Below are 19695 nucleotides of genomic sequence, written 5' to 3'. Positions count from 1 at the left end.
CACAATGGTAGCAGCGTCGAGCCATGAACCCTTTACCTCTGGGTTACACGCAGGCGCGCTAACCACTATGCCAGGGCGCCGGACCCAAAAATGAATAAATCATTTTGAATCACTTAAATGTAAAGGTACACAGATAATGATTTCTAAATGTGTATTAGTGGTGTTGGATAAAAGTGTTCAAATATAGAGATAGTGACTAGTGTTAGTTAGATTTGCATGTTCCACTTGGTATTTTATATTTCAAAAGTTGGTGTTAGTGAAGAATCCTTCTATGTGGTTCTATAGTGGTCGATTGTGCTTTGAGCACAAAAACATTACATTTTATCCAAGTTTAATTTTATGCATAAAGATTGAATATTAAACAGTTGTCTGGCGTAATGTCGTAATGATATTAGTTTGTGCAACCTTGTATGTCCTTTGATCGTTTCCTATGAGTCATCACATAAAACACATAACAATGCTGGCTTATACCAATGAAATATTAGGACAAAGAGACATTTTCTGTAGCATGATGTCGTTTGTTGTTGTTTATTAACAAACTGAGTTGTGAACCTGGCCTTTTGTAGTCGTTAGCTTCCTACGAGTTGGATCATGTAGAGCAAGGGGGTGCAGATCTCGGGAGTCGTGAAGGCGGTCACAGTTCAGAGTCTACTGCGGCAGGTGGAGGGCACCCACCTGCTCCACTCTTCTACCCACAATCTATCTACTAAACTGTAACTGCTACCCCCAAAAATACTAGCCCTTACTAGTAACCACTAGCTAGTAGCTACTAATCCTAAATGTCACTTTAGCACTTCATTTATTCTTACGTATTCTTGCAGGTACGACAATACATTTATATAATAAGGTTACATTTGTTGATGTATTGGAATGGATGGGAGAGAAAATGAAGAAGTTCGTAGAAGATTTTCGGAAGATCCGGGATGTTCAGAGAACAATGGGAAGCTCCCATCCAATCAGGAGGATCGATTATATGCAGGAATCAGGTAATTCATGTTTGACTTGAAGTCCAATACTGTGGCTATGTGGTTAGATTATTTATCATATGTGTAAAACCTGGTGTGGCAGTATGGGCAGAACAACGCTTTAGTATAGGCAGGGATCAGGTTTTTCGTATTTACCCTTAAATTTCTGCTGTGGTTAGGTGTTTAGATTAGAGTATTTATCATATCATGTGTAAAACCTGGTGTGGCAGTATGGGCATGCCTATTTCATAGTTTTGCATTTATCAGTAAACATTAGAACCATTTAGGTGAAATTTGTTTTACAAAGTTGTGTGTTTAATTATCACTGCTTCCTCTGCATTTATAAAAGTTTGCCGTCTATGACGCTAATATAGGATTGGCCTACAGGGTTAATTGCTTAATGTGATCACCAATGATGTGCATCCTTGGGCAATCCACTTAATGGATGGGAAATCCGTGTTATAACGTCTGCCATAACTGCTATAAAGATAACTAATTCTCATAGTATGTTGGAAACACATGATTCTGTCATTTGGATTTTAAAAACCTGAGTTGCTTAACTCAAGAACTACTCCAAGTCCAACAAATATACTTTCCTAAAACTAATATTGTTTAATAGATTGAAGTGTTTAGCAAACATTTTAAGAAAGATATTAAAGGCTGTTTAAGTTTACTGAGCAAAAGTCCCCACTGTTAATCTAGTTGACCGATTTTTCTTCATGAAACGACCCAGCCACCCAACCTTATATATTAACTTTATGTTAGGTGCTTGGGTATCAACCTTGGTTTGGTGTGTTTGTTTTATTCGACCACAAGTGGTTGGCAGTCATAACCTCATTGCAGCTTGCTGGCTTGCTGCATGGTTAAACATTGCAAAGTTTGTAACTAGATCCTAATATGAACTTAGGTGCATTATAAATAAACAAGGATTACATGGACACAGTACCTTTATATTAGTGCATACAAATACATCAGTATTATTAAATTGAAAGTTGTATAGTAACCACACAAATTTTGCACTATATTTAACCACCATATACTACTGCTTTCTGCTGTACCTTCTGTGTATTAATTATTTAGTCTTGTGTTCAATGTGTTTGTAACTAGTATATAGTAAAGGTCTGGTGCTATGAAAACGTAACAGACAACAACCAAGTCCAACCAATTATATAATAAAAATAAAGATAAGATATATTGTATATTTTGCCTAAATGGCATTGTCAGTCTCTCATTTGAGTAGAACCAATTTGTATGAGAAAACTTATACATATGTTGTATTATACACAGAGGTCATGAAAGTTACATTCTATTCCATTTCTTCACAATGTTTGGAGTTTGCTTCCTAATTGGAGTTGCCATCATTCACCTTAGTCTATGCATGAACGTAAGTTGCAACAAATACTCTAATAAAATATTCACAGTGTAAAACAAACAAAAGCTTTTGGAAGGGTTCGTTCTGCTCTGCATAATACATGCGAGGATAAATATAAGCAGAGCAAAGATGAGTGCGGTGTGTACTTGTGGTTTGGGGGCTGAAAGTTATTTCGAAAATAGGAAACCAGGAATGTTGATTATGATTGATTTTGTCTCGTTCCTTAATTTGTTTACGTGGAAATGGGAAATTCCACTAAAGCCCAAACTATCTCACTAAACAACCAATTAAAATAGTTTAAAATATTTCATATAGATATGTTTGGCAACTTCTAAAACATGTTATTAACTTTACATAAATTCAAAACCTGTTTTTGCCCGTTTATTCCTTAAACCTGTTTGACTGGCAAGTGGTAATTCTTATAATGTGGCAATGCTTACTTAAAATACAGTTCTAGGGGAATTGAGCAGAACAGGTGTAAGTCATATCATGGGTTCTTCACCCTGGCACCTTCAATGTATCAAATAATAAAAACAATTTTAAATTTGTTTATTTTTGTTTCCAAGGCAAACACAGCTCCTGTTTCCATATTTAGTATGGTGTTGAATGAAAAGGGCAAGACTCAGGAAAACACAGAATCTTATTCAGAACTTTACGCTAAGGAAAAACCTCTTTGGCACGCGTTCGAAAACCCATTTTTACTAGCGCCGAGTCATGCTGAGAACGTGACTGCAAACGTTACTGGCGTTTTCGCAAAATTTTTGTAGAAACTGGAACCATCTGTTGTTATTTGCACATTCTTCATTCTTCGTTGAAAATTCAATCAAACTGAGATTTATGAAACTGGATTTGTCACCAATACATGCATGTAATGCGAGGAACAACCAAGGACATATTGTGCCATTACCAGTTCAAAATTAATGCAAGAAACTTGTTGTTATTTCCACCTATGTAAGAAACGCTCATAAACACAATATTATGCATAACATAGAAACAATATGTATGTTTCATTATCATTTTATTTATTTAAGTATATTCATTTAAATCAAACCAATCAAAATCATTTTCGTATCCAAGAATTGCTTTGTTATTTGACTTTATTCTCTAAAACGGTATTTACTTAGTAGAGCTGGACTACTAGCAAACTATGTGCATCTTTAAATATGAAAATTAACTTTCAACCAATCAGTTTCCTAACTATTTTAATTCACTTTTCTGTATGTTACATCACAATTAGTTTATTAATTATTCTCAAACACCTTATTATGATGCCATAATGTGCCTTCTGTTACAACACAAATGTTTACGTTGGTAGATGTCGGTTATTATTTGTAGTCAGGTGTGGACTTAGAAATGTTATATCGTAGCGTTGTGGGTGTTTTTGGTGCAGGTGATTATTGCAACTGTGATGTCATAATCATTATCAATTGGTTCATTGTTGGTTCACAATATGTTGTTTATTGCTTAATAAGTTGCCATGTTACTTACAGTGTGGGATAACAATGCCTTCTGTTCTGTAAGAATCCTAATTTCAATCAAATGAATTAAACTTATTTTGGCCCGAATTGTTTTTTATCTATAATTTTGTTCAAATTGTTTTATTCTATGTAATATAATAAATCAAACCTAATGTATTTGCACTGTGTTGGGCGAACCATCAACAGTACTTGTATATGTAAATAAACCACAAGAATGGAATCTATTTTACTGTATTTGATAAGTTAGACCTTTAGGGACTTTCTCATTCATATCCTGGTGGGTGGTGGGAAATATCAGCCAAGCTGTCCCATTAATATTCACTATATTGATATTGAGATGCAGATGGTTTAAAACTGGTCAGGTATGGTAGTATTATACATAGTCCTAACTTATGAATGAAAGTATCTTATTTCTCCTCGCAAGAAAGCGACAGTCATTATAACATGGCTGTTCTGTTACGTACACGTGTCCCACATTTCCCACACATCTAAGTTAGTGGCTCTTTCCAAAAATTTTCCATCAGTGCTCGTTGCGGAAGAACTATTATGTTTTAAACGGAGGTTAACACGAATCACGATGTAGTTTAAATTTTTAGTGTAGCCTATTCTGTGTCTACGTATTATAATAGACAAGAACAGCTTGTCAAAATCCACAGCGTGTCTTGTTGGTTGCGTGGATACGGCACACCCATCTTAACACACCGCTTAATGTTTGCTTAATACAATCTTTAAAAACTTGCTTAGTCACACACTAAAGATTATTTTAAGCCTTTTACAAGTTTGCACGAGATCGTATATGATCGTAAAGCAGCCTTGAATACATAAAAAAAGGTTCGAAATATTAACAACGACGATAAGGCTACGTCGGCTCAGTATTCGTGCGGGAATAACCATTGGGTTTAACTTTAGACCGCAATTCGCAATATAGACGGCAGACAGTAACGCGCATAAACGTTGTGGTTATCAGGCAACTTTGACATAAATTCCGTACTCTTGGTAAGCTACACTGTAGGACTTCATCATTATTATACTAGGGTTGAGGAAGATGGGACACCTTTTCATTATACTTTATCGTCTTATTTAGTAGTAAACACTAAACAGAATTTGTAAAAAATTATAAAACTGTGTTCTTACGACTCACACAGAACGTTATTAATTGGTTAAAATGCAATCAGGATATTTGGTGTCCCATCCTCCCCCACTCTATAGCATAGAACAAAATGAGTATTTTATATTTTTTACATTCTACTTATTTAATAGAAACTTGACCATTGTTCAGTTAAATAATGGGCTTGTTAAAACAGATGATCATATTGTTGACTAGTTTACATATATATGCACGTAATCTTTCCCACAATCAAACGTGATTAAGTGAAGACAGCTCATGCCACGTGACTTTAACTTGGTAATGTGACGTCATTCCTATTTCCGCTTATTTCAATTGACACATATGATTTACTGGAACTGTAGGGGAATATACGGTTTGCTAAACGGACGTTTGGTGTACAGTATAAAGTACTGTGGGGAAATACGGACATCGTAATATGATTTAAAATTCAGTATTTCCTCATCATGTTTGAACAAAACAAAGTCGTATATTTTAGAGTCATGAGGATACGCAAACACGCACGTGATATATATCACGAGAAATGATCATTACATTAATTGACTTACGTTATTGTGTTCCTGAAAGACAAAATATTTTGTAGGCAGATTTTATTTCTAATAAAATATTTTATTAGGATAGGTACACAATAATGCGCTATGAGTGCTTGAAACCTAAATTTAGAATTACACGTGTGTTGTTCGAGAAACTATCGTTACAGCTTTTAATACGTGAAGTTTGTTGGGCCAGAAATACCAGTTTCCTGGATTATATTTCTTAAGAATCTGCTGTTTCTTGGACTTGTTATTCATTTTAATCACTGTTGTTTTGCTGTTGATTTCCTTTTCTTCTTTGTTTTAATAATGTGCTATTCGCTATCGTATTCGAAAAGTATATCAAATTTTACGTAAACTGAATACAAACGACGAGTGTCGAAGCAAACTGTGTTAAAATATGGCAGTTTGTAGCAGCAAAAGTAAATTTAATATGTGGCAAAATAAAGGAGTGGTAAAAACGCTATCGATGGTTTCGTGAAATCATTTCTTTTGCCATTCGCTGAGCTCGTTGACGGTAAAGCAAGTTTAAGACTTGTTCTCTCTGTTGCGCAAGTGCGCGATATTTTATTCGTTCGTCAGCTTTTTCCAGTTCATGCGCTTGCTTCATGAAACGTTCGTTCTCGCTTGCTAGACATTCAACCGCTAACTCGTCATTCTTCGGCCGCACGGTGGCGACCTTGAGTCGCTGTCTGATATCGGCGGAGACCAAACGAGATTCCAGAGGTGGATGAAGATTCAAAGATCGCCAAAAGCTCTTCGCGTGTTCAACATCTTCAGGTGACGAACCAGAAAACGACATCAGATGCGGAACTGATGATTTATCTTTTTTGTCCATTACTTGGTTACAAAAACACACATCTACGAGCTACAAAAATGCTGATTTTAAAAGTTAAAAAAAATTATACAACTAATGCTACATAGAACCAACCTCTCTTTATGCGTTAAGTTATCGAAGATACTGCAGTGAAAATATACTTAGTAAACAAATTTGGCCTGTAAAATCTACAATTAAAAATCACATTCGAAAAACTAAACATCTTTCTGCTCCATTAAAACTACGGCACTTTTCTTTAAAAGAAACAATAATTCTATGAATAATCACTAACATTTATTCGTAGCACGCGTGATTGTTTGTATAAGATCTTGGAATTTCTTTGTAATATGCTAATAGAACATTTTCTGTTTGCGATTCTGAAATTGCGTCTATCTTGAAGTTACTATAGCAACAGTAGGTAATAGAGACAATATACTGTTTTATAGATATCATAAGTAAAACTCCCCGTTCACATTTGTGGCCCAACAAATAGTTGTTTAGATGTGACAAAAAGTCTTGGAAATATAATTTAAAAATAAAATAGAATGTTTAAATTCATATAATTAACTTGACTTGAATTTTATGCGTTTTTGCAAGACACCAAACGCGCTAAAGTTGTCACGGAGGCGGATTGCATTTACGTACATCTGGTGACTCCCGAAAGTCTAGTTTATTTTGCGAAGAAAGTTTCGTGCAGAAAGTTGTGAGTGTACGGTTAATTAATTACTAATTTTTATATATGTGTGTACTAATAAACTAACTTGAGGATTGTTCATGAAATTAGCTGTATATTCCGTATTATCAACTGTATATCGTTGGCATAGTAATGCTTTCGTAGTCGTGTTGTTTTAATTTGTTTTCCGTTGGTTCTTCGGTATTTTATTGAATTGAACTGTTCTATATTTGTAAAATTGTTTATTTCATTATTTATAAGGTACAGAAGTGTCAGTGTAAACCAGAGTCTGTACAATACACAGTTAAGTTGAAGTATTTGATAGTGGGATACTGATCTTCCTAACTTATTATTCAAATACTAAATATCCGCCATGTTTTGTTACAGTTTCTTGTAGGTGGATAAATAAAATAAAGAAATCTGTTTTCGAAACGTTACAGTGTAATGACGGCCTCTCCGGCGTCGGCGTCTGAACGAAACTCAGCTGCCAAGTCACCAGGTTCGTTTATGGGATTTCTATGTTCCATTAACTTTATAATATTAGGTCATATATAAAAGCACCAATGTTGTTTCTCTATTTTTAGCATGAGGTGTATGACTACACAATGTGTGACAGTGAACATGAGGTGTATGAATACACCATGTGTTTTCGGTATAAAAAAGACACCTATGTTATAACTTGGCAGTGGGCATGAAGTGTATGGTGTATAATAAATACACCATATATCTGGTGTATACGAAGACAACTAACAGTAAACCTGAAATGCATTGATACACAGAGTGTGCCTGTACTGTCTGGTATATAAAGACACCCATGTTATGACTCAATAGTGAATGCTTGTTGTATAAATGTATCCAACCATACTAACACCTATCATCCCAATGTGCAGCTCATGTCGATTCATCTTCCACAGCAAGAATATCAACAACATCATCAAGCTCACCAATTCATCAACCAAATATAAGGAGATTAAGGAAATGGGAGGTTGGTATACTGTGTGATATTTAGTTGGTATACTGTGTGATATCTAGTTGGCACACTGTGTGGTATCTAGTTGGTACACTGTGTGATATTTAGTTGGTATACTGTGTGATATTTAGTTGGTATACTGTGTGATATTTAGTTGGTATACTGTGTGATATTTAGTTGGTATACTGTGTGATATTTAGTCGGTACACTGTGTGATATCTAGTTGGTTTACTGTGTGATATCTAGTTGGTATACTGTGTGATATCTAGTTGGTATACTGTGTGATATCTAGTTGGTACACTGTGTAATATTTAGTTGGTATACTGTGAGATTTCTATCTTGTTGGTATGGCATGTGCGTTGACTATATTGTAGTTCATAGGCATATCGCCGCATATGCAGTGTATAGTGTTTCTGTGTGATAGCTATAGTCACTATAGCGTGTGAAATCAGTAGGTTTAAGGTTGTTTTTTATCAATGCAGTTGTTATGTAGTTTGTGTAATATCCTTCCAGCTGGTATAGCCACATACGATGTTCATGGCTTGTATCTTATTCTATTTCTAGTCTTCAGAGTATTATGGTATTTGGATAGTTTTAAAATAATATTTCATTCATATGATGTAGCATGTTATGTTTAATGTAGAAGTTTCAACTAATTTCAAGCATATTTGAAGAATAAAACATTTTAAAAAGTAATTCTGTGCTTGTAAAAATGAAAGATATTATTCATCAAAAGCCTCTTTAAAAATCTTTGGAGGAAATCTATATGTTTTAATCGTTTTTGTTTAACTTGTCGATAAAAAAATATTTCTAGATCATCTTAAATCAATAAACTGAATTTATTTTCCAACCTTTATACGTCAATGTGGTGGTAAATATTGACATGTTTACTACACACATTTGGAAGGAGTGAAATTATTAAAATACTTGCGTGGTTGAGCATTTTAAATTAAACCATCATATCAGTCAATACTATTAATGTAACCATTGATGGATTTTTTTTGTAGGACATTTTAAAGTTTCAACATGTTTTTATAAAAAAATAACCACAAGTTAAATCTGCTATTCTTGGCTAACAGTGAATTAGGATAAATCAATATCCATTAAATATTCACCTATGTTTAATTATTGTTCAAGACACTCGGTTAAATCATTTATTTTAAACGTTCAATCTAGAAACCAATTGCCTCCTTCATTTATAATTAGTTTCCTATGCAAGTGTCATTGTATAATGGTGTGTTATATTTAACTCAAGAAATATGTGGGTTGTGTCCATTTAAATTATTCATGCCGCGTGTATAAGTTGCTTTGTAATTATATCTTTCAAAATTACTCAAGAAATACACCATGCTCAGTTTCTACTTATAGCTGATTATAATTTTAACACAAAATAAAACACTGAGGTTAGCTCAATGCTTTGTTAACAAGACAAGGAACTTCATTATGATGTAATAAACAATACACTAGGTCACTTCCTTAAACGTCAATTTCCCTTTTTTCCCAATCAATTAAACAAAACAACAAGTTTGAAGTTAGCATTCACTGTAAACAAGTGATGCCTTCATGTCCATATTTGAATTATAACCTTGGTTATGGAATAAATATTTGTAGTGTTTTTGTTGTTGTACTTGATTAGTTGGCCAGAATGTATAATATGTTATAAGTTGTATGTGGTAAGAGAGACTAGTGGTAATGCAAGTGGCAAATAATTAATTTGCGAATTCTTAGAAACATTGTGTTTAATAAACTATAAACTTTATGTAAGTTATCAGGTGTGGTACTGCAGTGTCCCATTTAACAACTTTATATATAAATAAAAACTTTTTTTTACCCGGTATTAATAAATGACAATACCAAGTATATGTATAGCTAGGCCTATAATAGATATCTTAAAAAAGTTTTTTAAAGTGCATTGGACTTGGAACTTTTTATCTACATCTTACCAGTTAAAGTTTCTTACTCCAAAATAAATATTGTACAGTAGGATGGGGGAAGATGGGACACTTTTTAACTCTATTTTCTCGTCCCTTTTAGTATTAAACAAAGAACATTTAAAGAATTATGAAACTGTATCCTCACGACTTCCACAGACCGTTGTTAATTGTTTAAAACACGATCAGAATATCTGGATATTATGTGCTAAAGGTGTCCCACCTTCCCCCACCCTACTATATATTGATTACGATTGTTCTGTGTATGATAGATACATCCATGTTTCATGTAAGCTGCTACATGTCTGGATATAACTGTTGCATGTGACAACTAATCAATCTATATGCTGTATAATGACAACGTGTCTGGCAGGTTTTGAGATAAATTTGCGTATAACGAAATAACCAATATGTCATGCTAGGTGGTTTTATGTATGTTATCTAGTGTTTGTTGTTTTGTTTCCTAATTTTAATAAAATCTTAGGTGGCATTGCTAAAATTCACTGACACTTAAACATAGGGAACCTCATTGATTAATGTGGTGATTGCAGTACATATACTTTTTCTCTGCTTTGTAAAGACCACTGACAGCAAATTTAAAGCTATTTTAGATGTAAAACTGGGTTGATAAACATCACCCCCCTTTTTTTAAATGTGTCCCCAGTCACCCCTAAAGTTCAGCTCATAATTTTGTTCTATTTTTTATTATTTCAGATATTTCCCGGCCGCAACAAGTTCTTATGTGATGGTCGTATTATCATGGCGCGCCAAACAGGGATTCTTTACTTCACAATCAGCCTTATTCTCGTCACAGTTGCCTTATTCTTTGGATTCGAGTGAGAATTTTTTATTATTTTTCTATACAACCAATAAATCCAAAAATATTGGGGTCACTAAACCTTTAGTTTTAGTAGTTTGCAAACTGATCACTTTTTAAAAGAATATTTTTGTGTCAGTCTGTCCCACCTCATATATCTGACACTGGTTTATTAGTTATTGGTATTATATCGCGTGCTAGTCAGTTACAACAACATTGAGATAGTGGTGTGGAGTTTCTCCTTACTACGAATAGCAATAATTCAAAAATCAATGTTCATACAAAGGATCCAATTAAAGAACACCAGCACCATGTGTTGTTGGTGCTTCTTACAGCTCTAATTGGAAAAATTTGTGCAATCAATTGGCAGCAACAACATTGTATTGTACAGCATAGTCTAATCTATTATATGTGTAAGGTCTTACAGCCTGGCAGGTGGCACAACATAGGATTTAAGATTTAGGCGGAGTTGTTCATTTTATCACAGTGTATTAGTTTTACCTCATATTTTTCCATAGTTTGAGGACTTTTAACGCATACATTGTAGTGCAAAATACACTACAATAGTGACTTAACAAACAGCTGACTAACAACATTGTTCAGAGTGCATCACCCTAACGGTTACTTTAACAATAACATGGCTCCCTTTAAACCCCCACCCACCCCAGGTGCAGATTAACGTTGGTTACCCATCTTCCTTATGGATATTTCATCCCAATCGCTTGTGGTCTCCTCTTCCTATTTAACATGGGATGTTTACTCCGAACTGCTTGGAGCGATCCAGGGATTATACCCCGATCAACCCCCGAGGAAGCTGCTTATCTTGAAAGGTGTTTACAAGGTAAAGAAGGAATTTTCACATAGAAACATAAATGTATATCTATGCCCTTAGGCAATAAAATTTGTAAAATTTATGAAATTTGCATACTATCATCCACAAAGTTACATACCTGGTAACTGGTAAGCAGGCACGAGGTGTATGAAACAGAACACCCATGTTATTACGACTGTAGTTGCCCCGCCATATAAGCATAAATAGGTTGTGTTCATTTAAGGTTTTAAATTCTGGGCACATCTGTAATATTTATAATAAAATACTTAATTGCTAATAATATACTTTTACACCTATCTTAAATCAGCAAGCATAAAAAGTTTTTGACACTCTTTCTTACAACCAAACAAGCAATTAACATTTAGGCGTTCAATGCCACATATAAAACTAACATATCTTTTCCATCTTAGACCAGCAAGCTAGAGACGAAAACACCCGAGAATATCGGCCCCCACCTCGTACACTAGATATCACTATTAACGGGACGCCTATGAAACTGAAATATTGTTTCACCTGTAAAATATTCCGACCTCCCCGAGCCTCCCATTGTAGCATGTGCGACAACTGCGTGGGTAAGTTGGGATTAGATGTTATTTGACAAACTTTAAGCCTACAGTTTTTATTCCATATGGGTGGGACGTGGGGTCTTATAGTGTAGCATGGCATAAAACCTGAGATTTTTAGCAAAGATGGTTTATAAACCCAACATTATATATGCAATACGCACATTATATTTCATATGGGTTATGTCTTATGGCAAGGCAGACCTAAAAATTAGGCCAAAGTTTGCACATTATTCCCACATCATTGTTAATTAATGTCATCTTGGTTAAACTGATTAAAGGAATGTAAATGCCACAGAATTGTAAATGTCGGTGTCCCATTTAAATGTCGCCTGAACTGATATTCTAAATGGCAAGTTTAGCTTGCTAGTATTCGAAATTTTCCTTATGAAAAACACTTATGATAACTACTGTATTCTGCTGTTCACTTTCACTTTATATGATACTATAATGGTGGCTTACATCACTTTAACTTTGTTCCGTCAAGATTAAGGCATTTTCTTACCTTCCGAAGTAAATTGAATATTAGAGTTCATACTTTAACTGGATTTTAGGGTCTATGCGATTGGTGTGAAAATTATGCCACTAAACTAACAATGAAAATAATTAAATTTTGAAGTGCAGCCTAATATACAATAACACTTAACACACTTAGTTGAAGTGTGTTTGTTTCTTTAACATTCAAATTATTGAGCACTCTTCATATTTAGTTGAGTACCTTATTATATGATTTCTATGTTGTGAATGGCTATAAAGGTGGAGCCTTTTACTATATTGCAGTAATAAGTTTAATTTGTTTGTTTTAAGGATAAAGTGGGAACCTTATATAACTGCCAGAGTTAAAATTTGTGATTGGTTTTGTTAATTTTATAAAAGACATTTTTAAGAATTAAAATAATATGATTGTTGAGTACTTGAGTATGCTATTCACACACATCTTACAAATCCATGTTATTGTTATAGAATGATAATCCTAATTAATATTCAATAATTAATTAAATAAAGACAGCAACAATATTGTATGGTCCCATAGCCAGTATCATAATAACTGCAGTAGATTTAATTAAACATTTAATTAAAACATGAAGCAAGCAATCATATTCACTGACATTCATGCTCACAACTCCCAAGCATACGTGTGAACTCCCAAGCTTTTGTGTGAATATTTCAATCTTTCTAAGAACGTTGAACCTCAAGTCTAAATACACAAGTTCAATAATTCATGCGGTGTAACCACACCATGTGTTGTATAACTGCAGCAATCCACGATGTCTTGCAGTGTTAAATATGAGTGTGAAGTCTATTTCAATTGCTATTTATCTTAAAATGGTCGTTTTTTATTTCAATTGTTGTTTATCTCATAACAGACTTTTTGGTTTTATATTTTTGCTATTTGTCTCAAAACCATCATTTGTGTTGTTCAAGTTTTTACTATTTTTCTCAATTTTTTTCCATACTTTTTTGCTTATTCAATATAAAAAAGGTTGTACATAATTCTTAATTTTATTCAATGTTTGGCCAGCCATTCTGTAATACTTTATCAATGTTTAATCAATAAGTCTATAGTGCTTTATGGCTGATAACAAAAGTAACAGAATATTTTAAAACAATATTAAAAAAACGATGGGTTAGTTGTATACTAGTTTTGTGAAACAATAATGCATAAAGTTCTCAAACCCCGAAGCTATTATGATGTCAAAAATGAAATGTCATTGTTAACAATTAAGTTGAAAGTAAATGTCATCAAGTCAATTCTGTGATGTCATAATGTTAATTATGATGAAATATTTTCAGAAAACTTCGACCATCATTGTCCGTGGGTGGGGAACTGTGTCGGACGAAGAAATTATCGCTACTTCTTTCTATTTGTGACATCACTAACATTGCTTTGTTTGTTCATATTCAGTTTCTCTGTGACACATATTATACTTTGTAAGTTGTTTTTGTTTAAATATTTTATTACAATAACTTTAACATATTGAAGGTTTGTTTGAAGTTGTTTTAAAATAACATAATGTATTTGTTCACCCCATATTCAAGTTATATACACATTGATTTAATTGTCACACGGAAATGATATGTGACCAAATGTCTCCTAAAATCATTACTAGACTGCATAGTATGAACTTTAATTCTTGGTAATTTGTCATTTCTATTAAAAGTCTCCAATAAAACATTAAGAAATTAGTCAAATTACACCATACATAAGTTCAAAGCTTGCTTTAATTGTTTGCCAAAAAATTCCCAACTTTGCTGTTATCTTACAAAGTATCTGTACAAAAAACCACCTAATTTTATTTATATCGATACCCTTGTAATGTTTATATGTAGATATATATATAAATTCTTGCATTTTTTGATAGATAGTCTGTTATATAAAAAAGAGAAATCCCCACATAGTTTATTGACATCATTAAACACCCTACACCAATAACATAACTTTATAAAAATACATGAATCCGTTTTTTGACATCTATATTTTATCCTACAGTATCTGGTCTACAAGGTGGATTCCTGGAAGCTCTTAAGATAAGTCCTGGAAGATATCCTTTTAATATTTTAATAAAATATGAATATTATGTTAAAATGATAATTCATTTATTACTTATTAGATGATATGTGTATATATCTAAAAAAGCAAAATACATCTTGTGAAAGAAATAGTCACCCAATAAACCAAGTTAGTGTACTCTATACATGACACATATTAAACTACCTAAACCCCATGTCCTCTTCTGATTTTCCAAACCCCCTGTTGTAAAAGTTGGGTGTCATGTTACCTTACCACCCGAACCCCATGTTTACCCTCCTTAACCCCCCCTCACTGTCCTCGAAGTGTTGATTTGTTTCTTCAGTATTTGGTCGGTGATTGGATTGTCGGGTTTTCATTCCTATCTTGTAGCGAGGAGTCTTACAACTAACGAAGATGTGAGTTGATGTTCAGTATTTATTGTTTAAATATTATATAGTAGGGCGGGGGAGTTAGGACACATTTTTATTCTATTTTATTGTCCCATTTGGTAGTAAACAAGGAACATTCAAAGAATTTTAAAACTCTATTCTTACGACTCTAAAGGCCATTGTCAATTGTTTAAAACTTGATTAGAATATTTGGATATTATGTGCTAAAGGTGTCCCGTCTTCCTCCACCCTACTATATGACAACATACACAACCCATTAGTGGCCACTTTGCTGCAAAAAAAAACTTGTTAAGTGCTTGCAGAAGAAACATATGCTCGCAACTAAAAACAATGTGTTTATAATATGATGATTAATTTGTCACTTTGATCTTTATTCTGCCCCCACACCACTATATTTAACAGGAAGAGATATTAAACCTGTACCATTAATCTATCTAATATAATAATATGATGTATTATTATATCATAGTATATCTTGTTAACAACATTAATCAATATGAGTTTTCTATTAAATAACAATATATTGATTAATAAGTAAACAATGGCCATTGTTATGTACAATACTTGGAATTGCTCTTATGGTAAAAAGTTTTTTTTGTACCAAAGAACTGGCAATACATCATTAGTACAATTTATGTTTTCACCAAGATAGAACTAAGTACTACATTATACTAACAACAGTTACAACAATTGCAAAATATGCCTTGCTATAAATGCACAAGCTGATTCTGGGAAATCTCAAAATCCGATTTTCGCTAATATAGCTGTTTTATTTTTTCTGGTATTTTAACGCATTGTTGGCTGTTACTGATCAAGCTGAATAAAATCTATTTCCTACAGTTTCATTCTACTTTCAACCTAAATATGTTGTCTGCATATGATGTCATAACATGCATTATTACATCACAGATTAAAGGAACATGGTCGAAGAAACGAAATCGAGAAATCCAGAATCCGTTTGACCAGGGAGGGTGGTGGAAGAACTGCTGTTACGTCTTGTGTTCCCCACTCCCTCCTTCAATGCTGGATCGGCGGGGATTTGTATCAGATGATTATGTTGCTCCTGATGCACATAGAGATGGGAGCAATGGAAGAACTTATGGATCAGGAACACAAGGACAGGTATTTGGGGTTCAAGACATTCTCACCACTTTAGTTTGTAGTGTTTGGAGCCCTTTTTATTTTGTTCCATGGATTTAATACTGAGGCAGGTTTGTTAATAAGTTTGTAAGTGCACAGTGATTTTCCGAACAGACTATTTCAGTCCATGATAGTCACATAGCATGTCGCAACGTATTTTGCAGAAGAAAATCTGCAAAATCTGATTAAAATAGAGCTTTACATACACTATTACGGTGAAAGGCCAAATCTAGCCTAAATTTCAGGTCTTCAACACAGACTTTACCCACATAGAAGCGAATACTAGTTTATTTCCGTAAAATTCACCATCACATTAAGCAATTACTGCAGCGGTGTTTTCTAATCCAGTAAAAAAATGCCTATTTAGTTTTCTTGAGTATAATATTTCATCCTAATAAAAAGGCATGCAGCAAATTGCTGTGGTAAGTTGTGCTTCAATGGCAACTATGCTGTGCCATGGTGATGCGGGGTGTATTTCATGAACTGTACGTTGATTAAAATATAACCTGGTTGATATTGTTGGTGTAAATGCCAAAGAAAGCAAAAGGTTTGAAATATTAAACAGTTCAACGCCGGCCATATATATCTTGTATTTGTTTGTTGGCTCCACAAAAATTGGGTCGATGTATTTTTAATATTTATATCAATAAAGTGGGGTTATGGGACAACCTGGGCATCACCCAGTTATATGATGTAGCAATTATAAAATAGACAAGTGTTTCACAAGTGTTTCACAAGTATAAATGTTGAATAATCAATAATTCCTTGTTTTCAAGTTTAACAGGCATAAATGTATACATAAATTTTATTGAAACCAATATATTATCTGCAGGGGGTGCTGTTTTATTATAGCAAGGGGTGCTGTTTTATCATTGATGAGCATTTGGCCAACTTTGTCTAAACCCCTACACCCAGTGGCGCAGCCCCCCCTTAAACACCATAAAAATAAATATAAAAAAATTATTAAAAAAAAAATTTGGGAAATTTTTTTGATTAAAACCCCCCCCCTTATTTTTTTCTGGCTGCGCCACTGCCTACACCCCTAGCATGGTACTTATAAACTACTAAACATGTAGCATATGCTTAGCTTTTATAAGATCAAATTAAATCTATGAACAAGTTTAATCCATGTTTCATGTACCTGGTTAGCTGTGTACATAGCTATGGTATTCTGCTAGACAGTACATACGGTATTGACCGACCAAAATTTTGTGCTTTATCCAGCTTGTTAATAAAATATTGTTTTCATTTTTGTATTGGAACTGACCATACAACCGAAGTTTTTTTCACCTATGTTAAAACAACTTTATCATTTCAGTCTTCCAGCCAACCGGGTTCCAACCACCAAACCCACGCCGAATATTACGACACAGAGGGCGCCACATACCCTCGACAACCACAGCATCCACGACAACCAAACAATGACGTTGACGACAAACAAACTGCTCCGGGTTTAAAAATTATTTCTATCTTTTTTTTATATAGGCCAGATTTGGTCTGTTCCCACGATAATTTTTATATTTTGTTTATATTTTTCTGCTTAACCAAGACGTGATCTTTGCTATCGTTTTCAAAGAAATAAATAAAAATTGTGGTACGATATTTTCTTCTACCAATGTCAATGTTTGAGCTACTTTTTTTAAATATTCTTGTTTTTGATTGACAGTTTCCACAAGCGACGATAACGGGCCATCCATCACAATATCCCACCATGCTTACCCCATGCAATCTATTAGTGGAGGTGTCACATCGGTGCCCCTTGCCCATATCAGCTACAACAGTAACAACTCCGTATCATATGAGAGCGAGACAAACCCTAATGTTGTCATCGAACATTTGGGGCCGGTGGGCACTAATGGCGTGCATGATGTGTCCGTTGTTGACACGAAAGACACGAGTAGCACCGGCGACCACGATGTGTCAACTGTCACCGTCTTGTCTTCGGATTCTCGGACATTATTGTTAGAAGAGCCAAAGAAGAATGGCATTGTGACATCACAACCGCAAGAAAAGACAAAGTTGCCAAAAATAAGTTCAGTTTGAAAGTTGAACTTGAACCAATTGTAAATAACGCGGGTGCTTTTAAACGTTCAATACATCCCATGATGAACACCCCAACCTCCTATTTGATCAGAATATTTAGTTCTGTTGCCAAAGCACGTATGGATTTTGGTGTGTGGTCACTTTAACTAATTACTGAAATATTAAGCTTTATGTTTAAAGATTTTATGAAGCATAACTTGCAGTTGAATTAGTGGGGTATAGGAAATATCTTCTTTATTGCAAAATATTATTAAAGTAGATATTTTGCCTTGTGCGTTATTTCTATGTTGTTGCAGATTCTCGTGTTAGGGTTTTTCCCTATGCAAGACACCTTTAAAGTTGTAATAAGCTTTGACTTTTATCGATTTTACTAAAATAATTCCCCATGTTTCTTTTTTGCACTCATTATAATGTCGTAATTATGAAATATAATACGATTCCATGGTAATTGTTGTTTGTCGTGTGTTTGAAATATCTTACCGCGTCGTGGGCGTTAGAGAGTCCTATGAATTTCGAATCCGAGTTGTTGTTTTTTATTTACCCCCACGTTTACTACGGTAAGTTTTGTATTATGTTTTGTGTGCTTGAAACCTTTTCTAAATTTGTATTTCCTTTACACAGGTTTCTGAAATCATTTGGTTAACTGTATTATGATGCATTGACTATATACAGTGTTGGGGTAAGATGGTCCACGCTTGGATTCTACTTTATTGTTCATTTGGTAAAAAACAAAGAATATTTACGGAACCAAATAACCGTATCTTTGCTACTCTCAAATACGTTGTTAATTATAAAACAAGGTTTAGGAAATATAAGATATTTTGTGCAACAGTTCCCATCTTACCCCACGGTACATTTATTGGTTTCAAATTATCTCCAAGTTATTGTGACGTCCCATCATAGCAACTGTCGTTGCGTAAACTGATGTCGAAGCAAATTCTGTTTCCGCCAACTTTTGTTTATTTGCTCACAAAGTGAAGAATTCGCCACAAATAATCAACCAACCGACTCGCTTCCACAATGATGATGTTTGTTATGAACCAAGCCATGGATTAAGTGTCGCAGTGTATAAGTTACAATCAAACACACGAAGTTATATACGTCGTAACTCGTAAGCAGACACGAAGTGATCGAATGAAACAGGGCACACCTGTGTTATACTAACTGCCATTGCTTTTACCATGCTACAATAATACAAATTAAATTCATTGGTTTGTTTATTTGGATTCGTAGCTTAGTAGTTTCCGATATATATTAGGCTGGGTGAAGATAGGACACCTTTAGCGCACAATAATTAAATATCCTGATCATGTTTTAAACAATTAACAACGGTCTAAAGAAGTCGTAAGAATGCGATTTTATATTTCTTTGAATTTTCTTGGTTCACTACTAAATGGGACGAGAAAATAGAATGAACAGGTGTCCCATCTTCCCCCACCCCACTATACTTATACCTGTATAGTGTTTTGCGTATGATCTTTAATATATATTGTTGATCCAACACCGATATAAA

General features: G+C 34.0%; 3 protein-coding genes across 4 annotated transcripts; 2 read left to right on the top strand and 1 right to left on the bottom strand.

The window, feature by feature from the left end:
• The first annotated feature begins 800 nt into the window (after nt 1-800).
• LOC100186744 lies at nt 801-4039 on the top strand. The gene is made up of 3 exons (XM_002127787.4): nt 801-986; nt 2253-2349; nt 2904-4039. Exons 1-3 carry the CDS (start codon nt 871-873, stop codon nt 3102-3104), a joined length of 414 nt encoding a protein of 137 aa, XP_002127823.1. The 5' UTR covers nt 801-870; the 3' UTR covers nt 3105-4039.
• Nucleotides 4040-5788: 1749 nt separating this feature from the next.
• Nucleotides 5789-6749, bottom strand: LOC100176520 (UPF0722 protein C11orf88 homolog). The gene has a single exon (XM_004227333.4). The coding sequence runs from the start codon at nt 6310-6312 to the stop codon at nt 5938-5940; it is 375 nt and encodes a 124-aa protein (XP_004227381.1). The 5' UTR covers nt 6313-6749; the 3' UTR covers nt 5789-5937.
• Nucleotides 6750-7349: 600 nt separating this feature from the next.
• LOC100178837 (palmitoyltransferase ZDHHC9) lies at nt 7350-18630 on the top strand. 2 transcript variants are annotated; one of them, XM_002127594.5, is made up of 11 exons: nt 7350-7463; nt 7855-7949; nt 10580-10701; nt 11351-11523; nt 11925-12086; nt 13872-14009; nt 14569-14620; nt 14903-15005; nt 15909-16121; nt 17458-17590; nt 17806-18630. In XM_002127594.5, the coding sequence occupies exons 1-11, from the start codon at nt 7409-7411 to the stop codon at nt 18180-18182; spliced, it is 1623 nt and encodes a 540-aa protein (XP_002127630.1). In that variant the 5' UTR covers nt 7350-7408; the 3' UTR covers nt 18183-18630. The 2 variants fall into 2 exon arrangements, with proteins under 2 accessions (XP_002127630.1, XP_026695232.1); XM_026839431.1 differs by having other exon boundaries at nt 7356-7463; nt 7879-7949.
• The last annotated feature ends 1065 nt before the right edge of the window (nt 18631-19695 follow it).

This window comes from Ciona intestinalis, unplaced genomic scaffold (assembly GCF_000224145.3).
Source record: "Ciona intestinalis unplaced genomic scaffold, KH HT000262.1, whole genome shotgun sequence".
In the NCBI taxonomy this organism is placed as follows: domain Eukaryota; kingdom Metazoa; phylum Chordata; class Ascidiacea; order Phlebobranchia; family Cionidae; genus Ciona; species Ciona intestinalis.
The sequence above is the reverse complement of the archived record's forward strand: the minus strand, read 5'-3'. Positions and strand labels throughout refer to the sequence as shown.

What these genes read in the sequence shown, in the direction of transcription:
- LOC100186744 (XM_002127787.4), top strand. Translation starts at nt 871, where the DNA reads ATGGATGGGAGAGAAAATGAAGAAGTTCGTAGAAGATTTTCGGAAGAT. An exon ending in CGATTATATGCAGGAATCAG is followed by an intron (nt 987 to 2,252) that starts GTAATTCATGTT and finishes TATTATACACAG; the next exon opens with AGGTCATGAAAGTTACATTC. An exon ending in ACCTTAGTCTATGCATGAAC is followed by an intron (nt 2,350 to 2,903) that starts GTAAGTTGCAAC and finishes TTTGTTTCCAAG; the next exon opens with GCAAACACAGCTCCTGTTTC.
- LOC100176520 (XM_004227333.4), bottom strand. Translation starts at nt 6,312, where the DNA reads ATGGACAAAAAAGATAAATCATCAGTTCCGCATCTGATGTCGTTTTCT.
- LOC100178837 (XM_002127594.5), top strand. Translation starts at nt 7,409, where the DNA reads ATGACGGCCTCTCCGGCGTCGGCGTCTGAACGAAACTCAGCTGCCAAG. An exon ending in GCCTTATTCTTTGGATTCGA is followed by an intron (nt 10,702 to 11,350) that starts GTGAGAATTTTT and finishes CACCCACCCCAG; the next exon opens with GTGCAGATTAACGTTGGTTA. An exon ending in TGTGACACATATTATACTTT is followed by an intron (nt 14,010 to 14,568) that starts GTAAGTTGTTTT and finishes TTTATCCTACAG; the next exon opens with TATCTGGTCTACAAGGTGGA.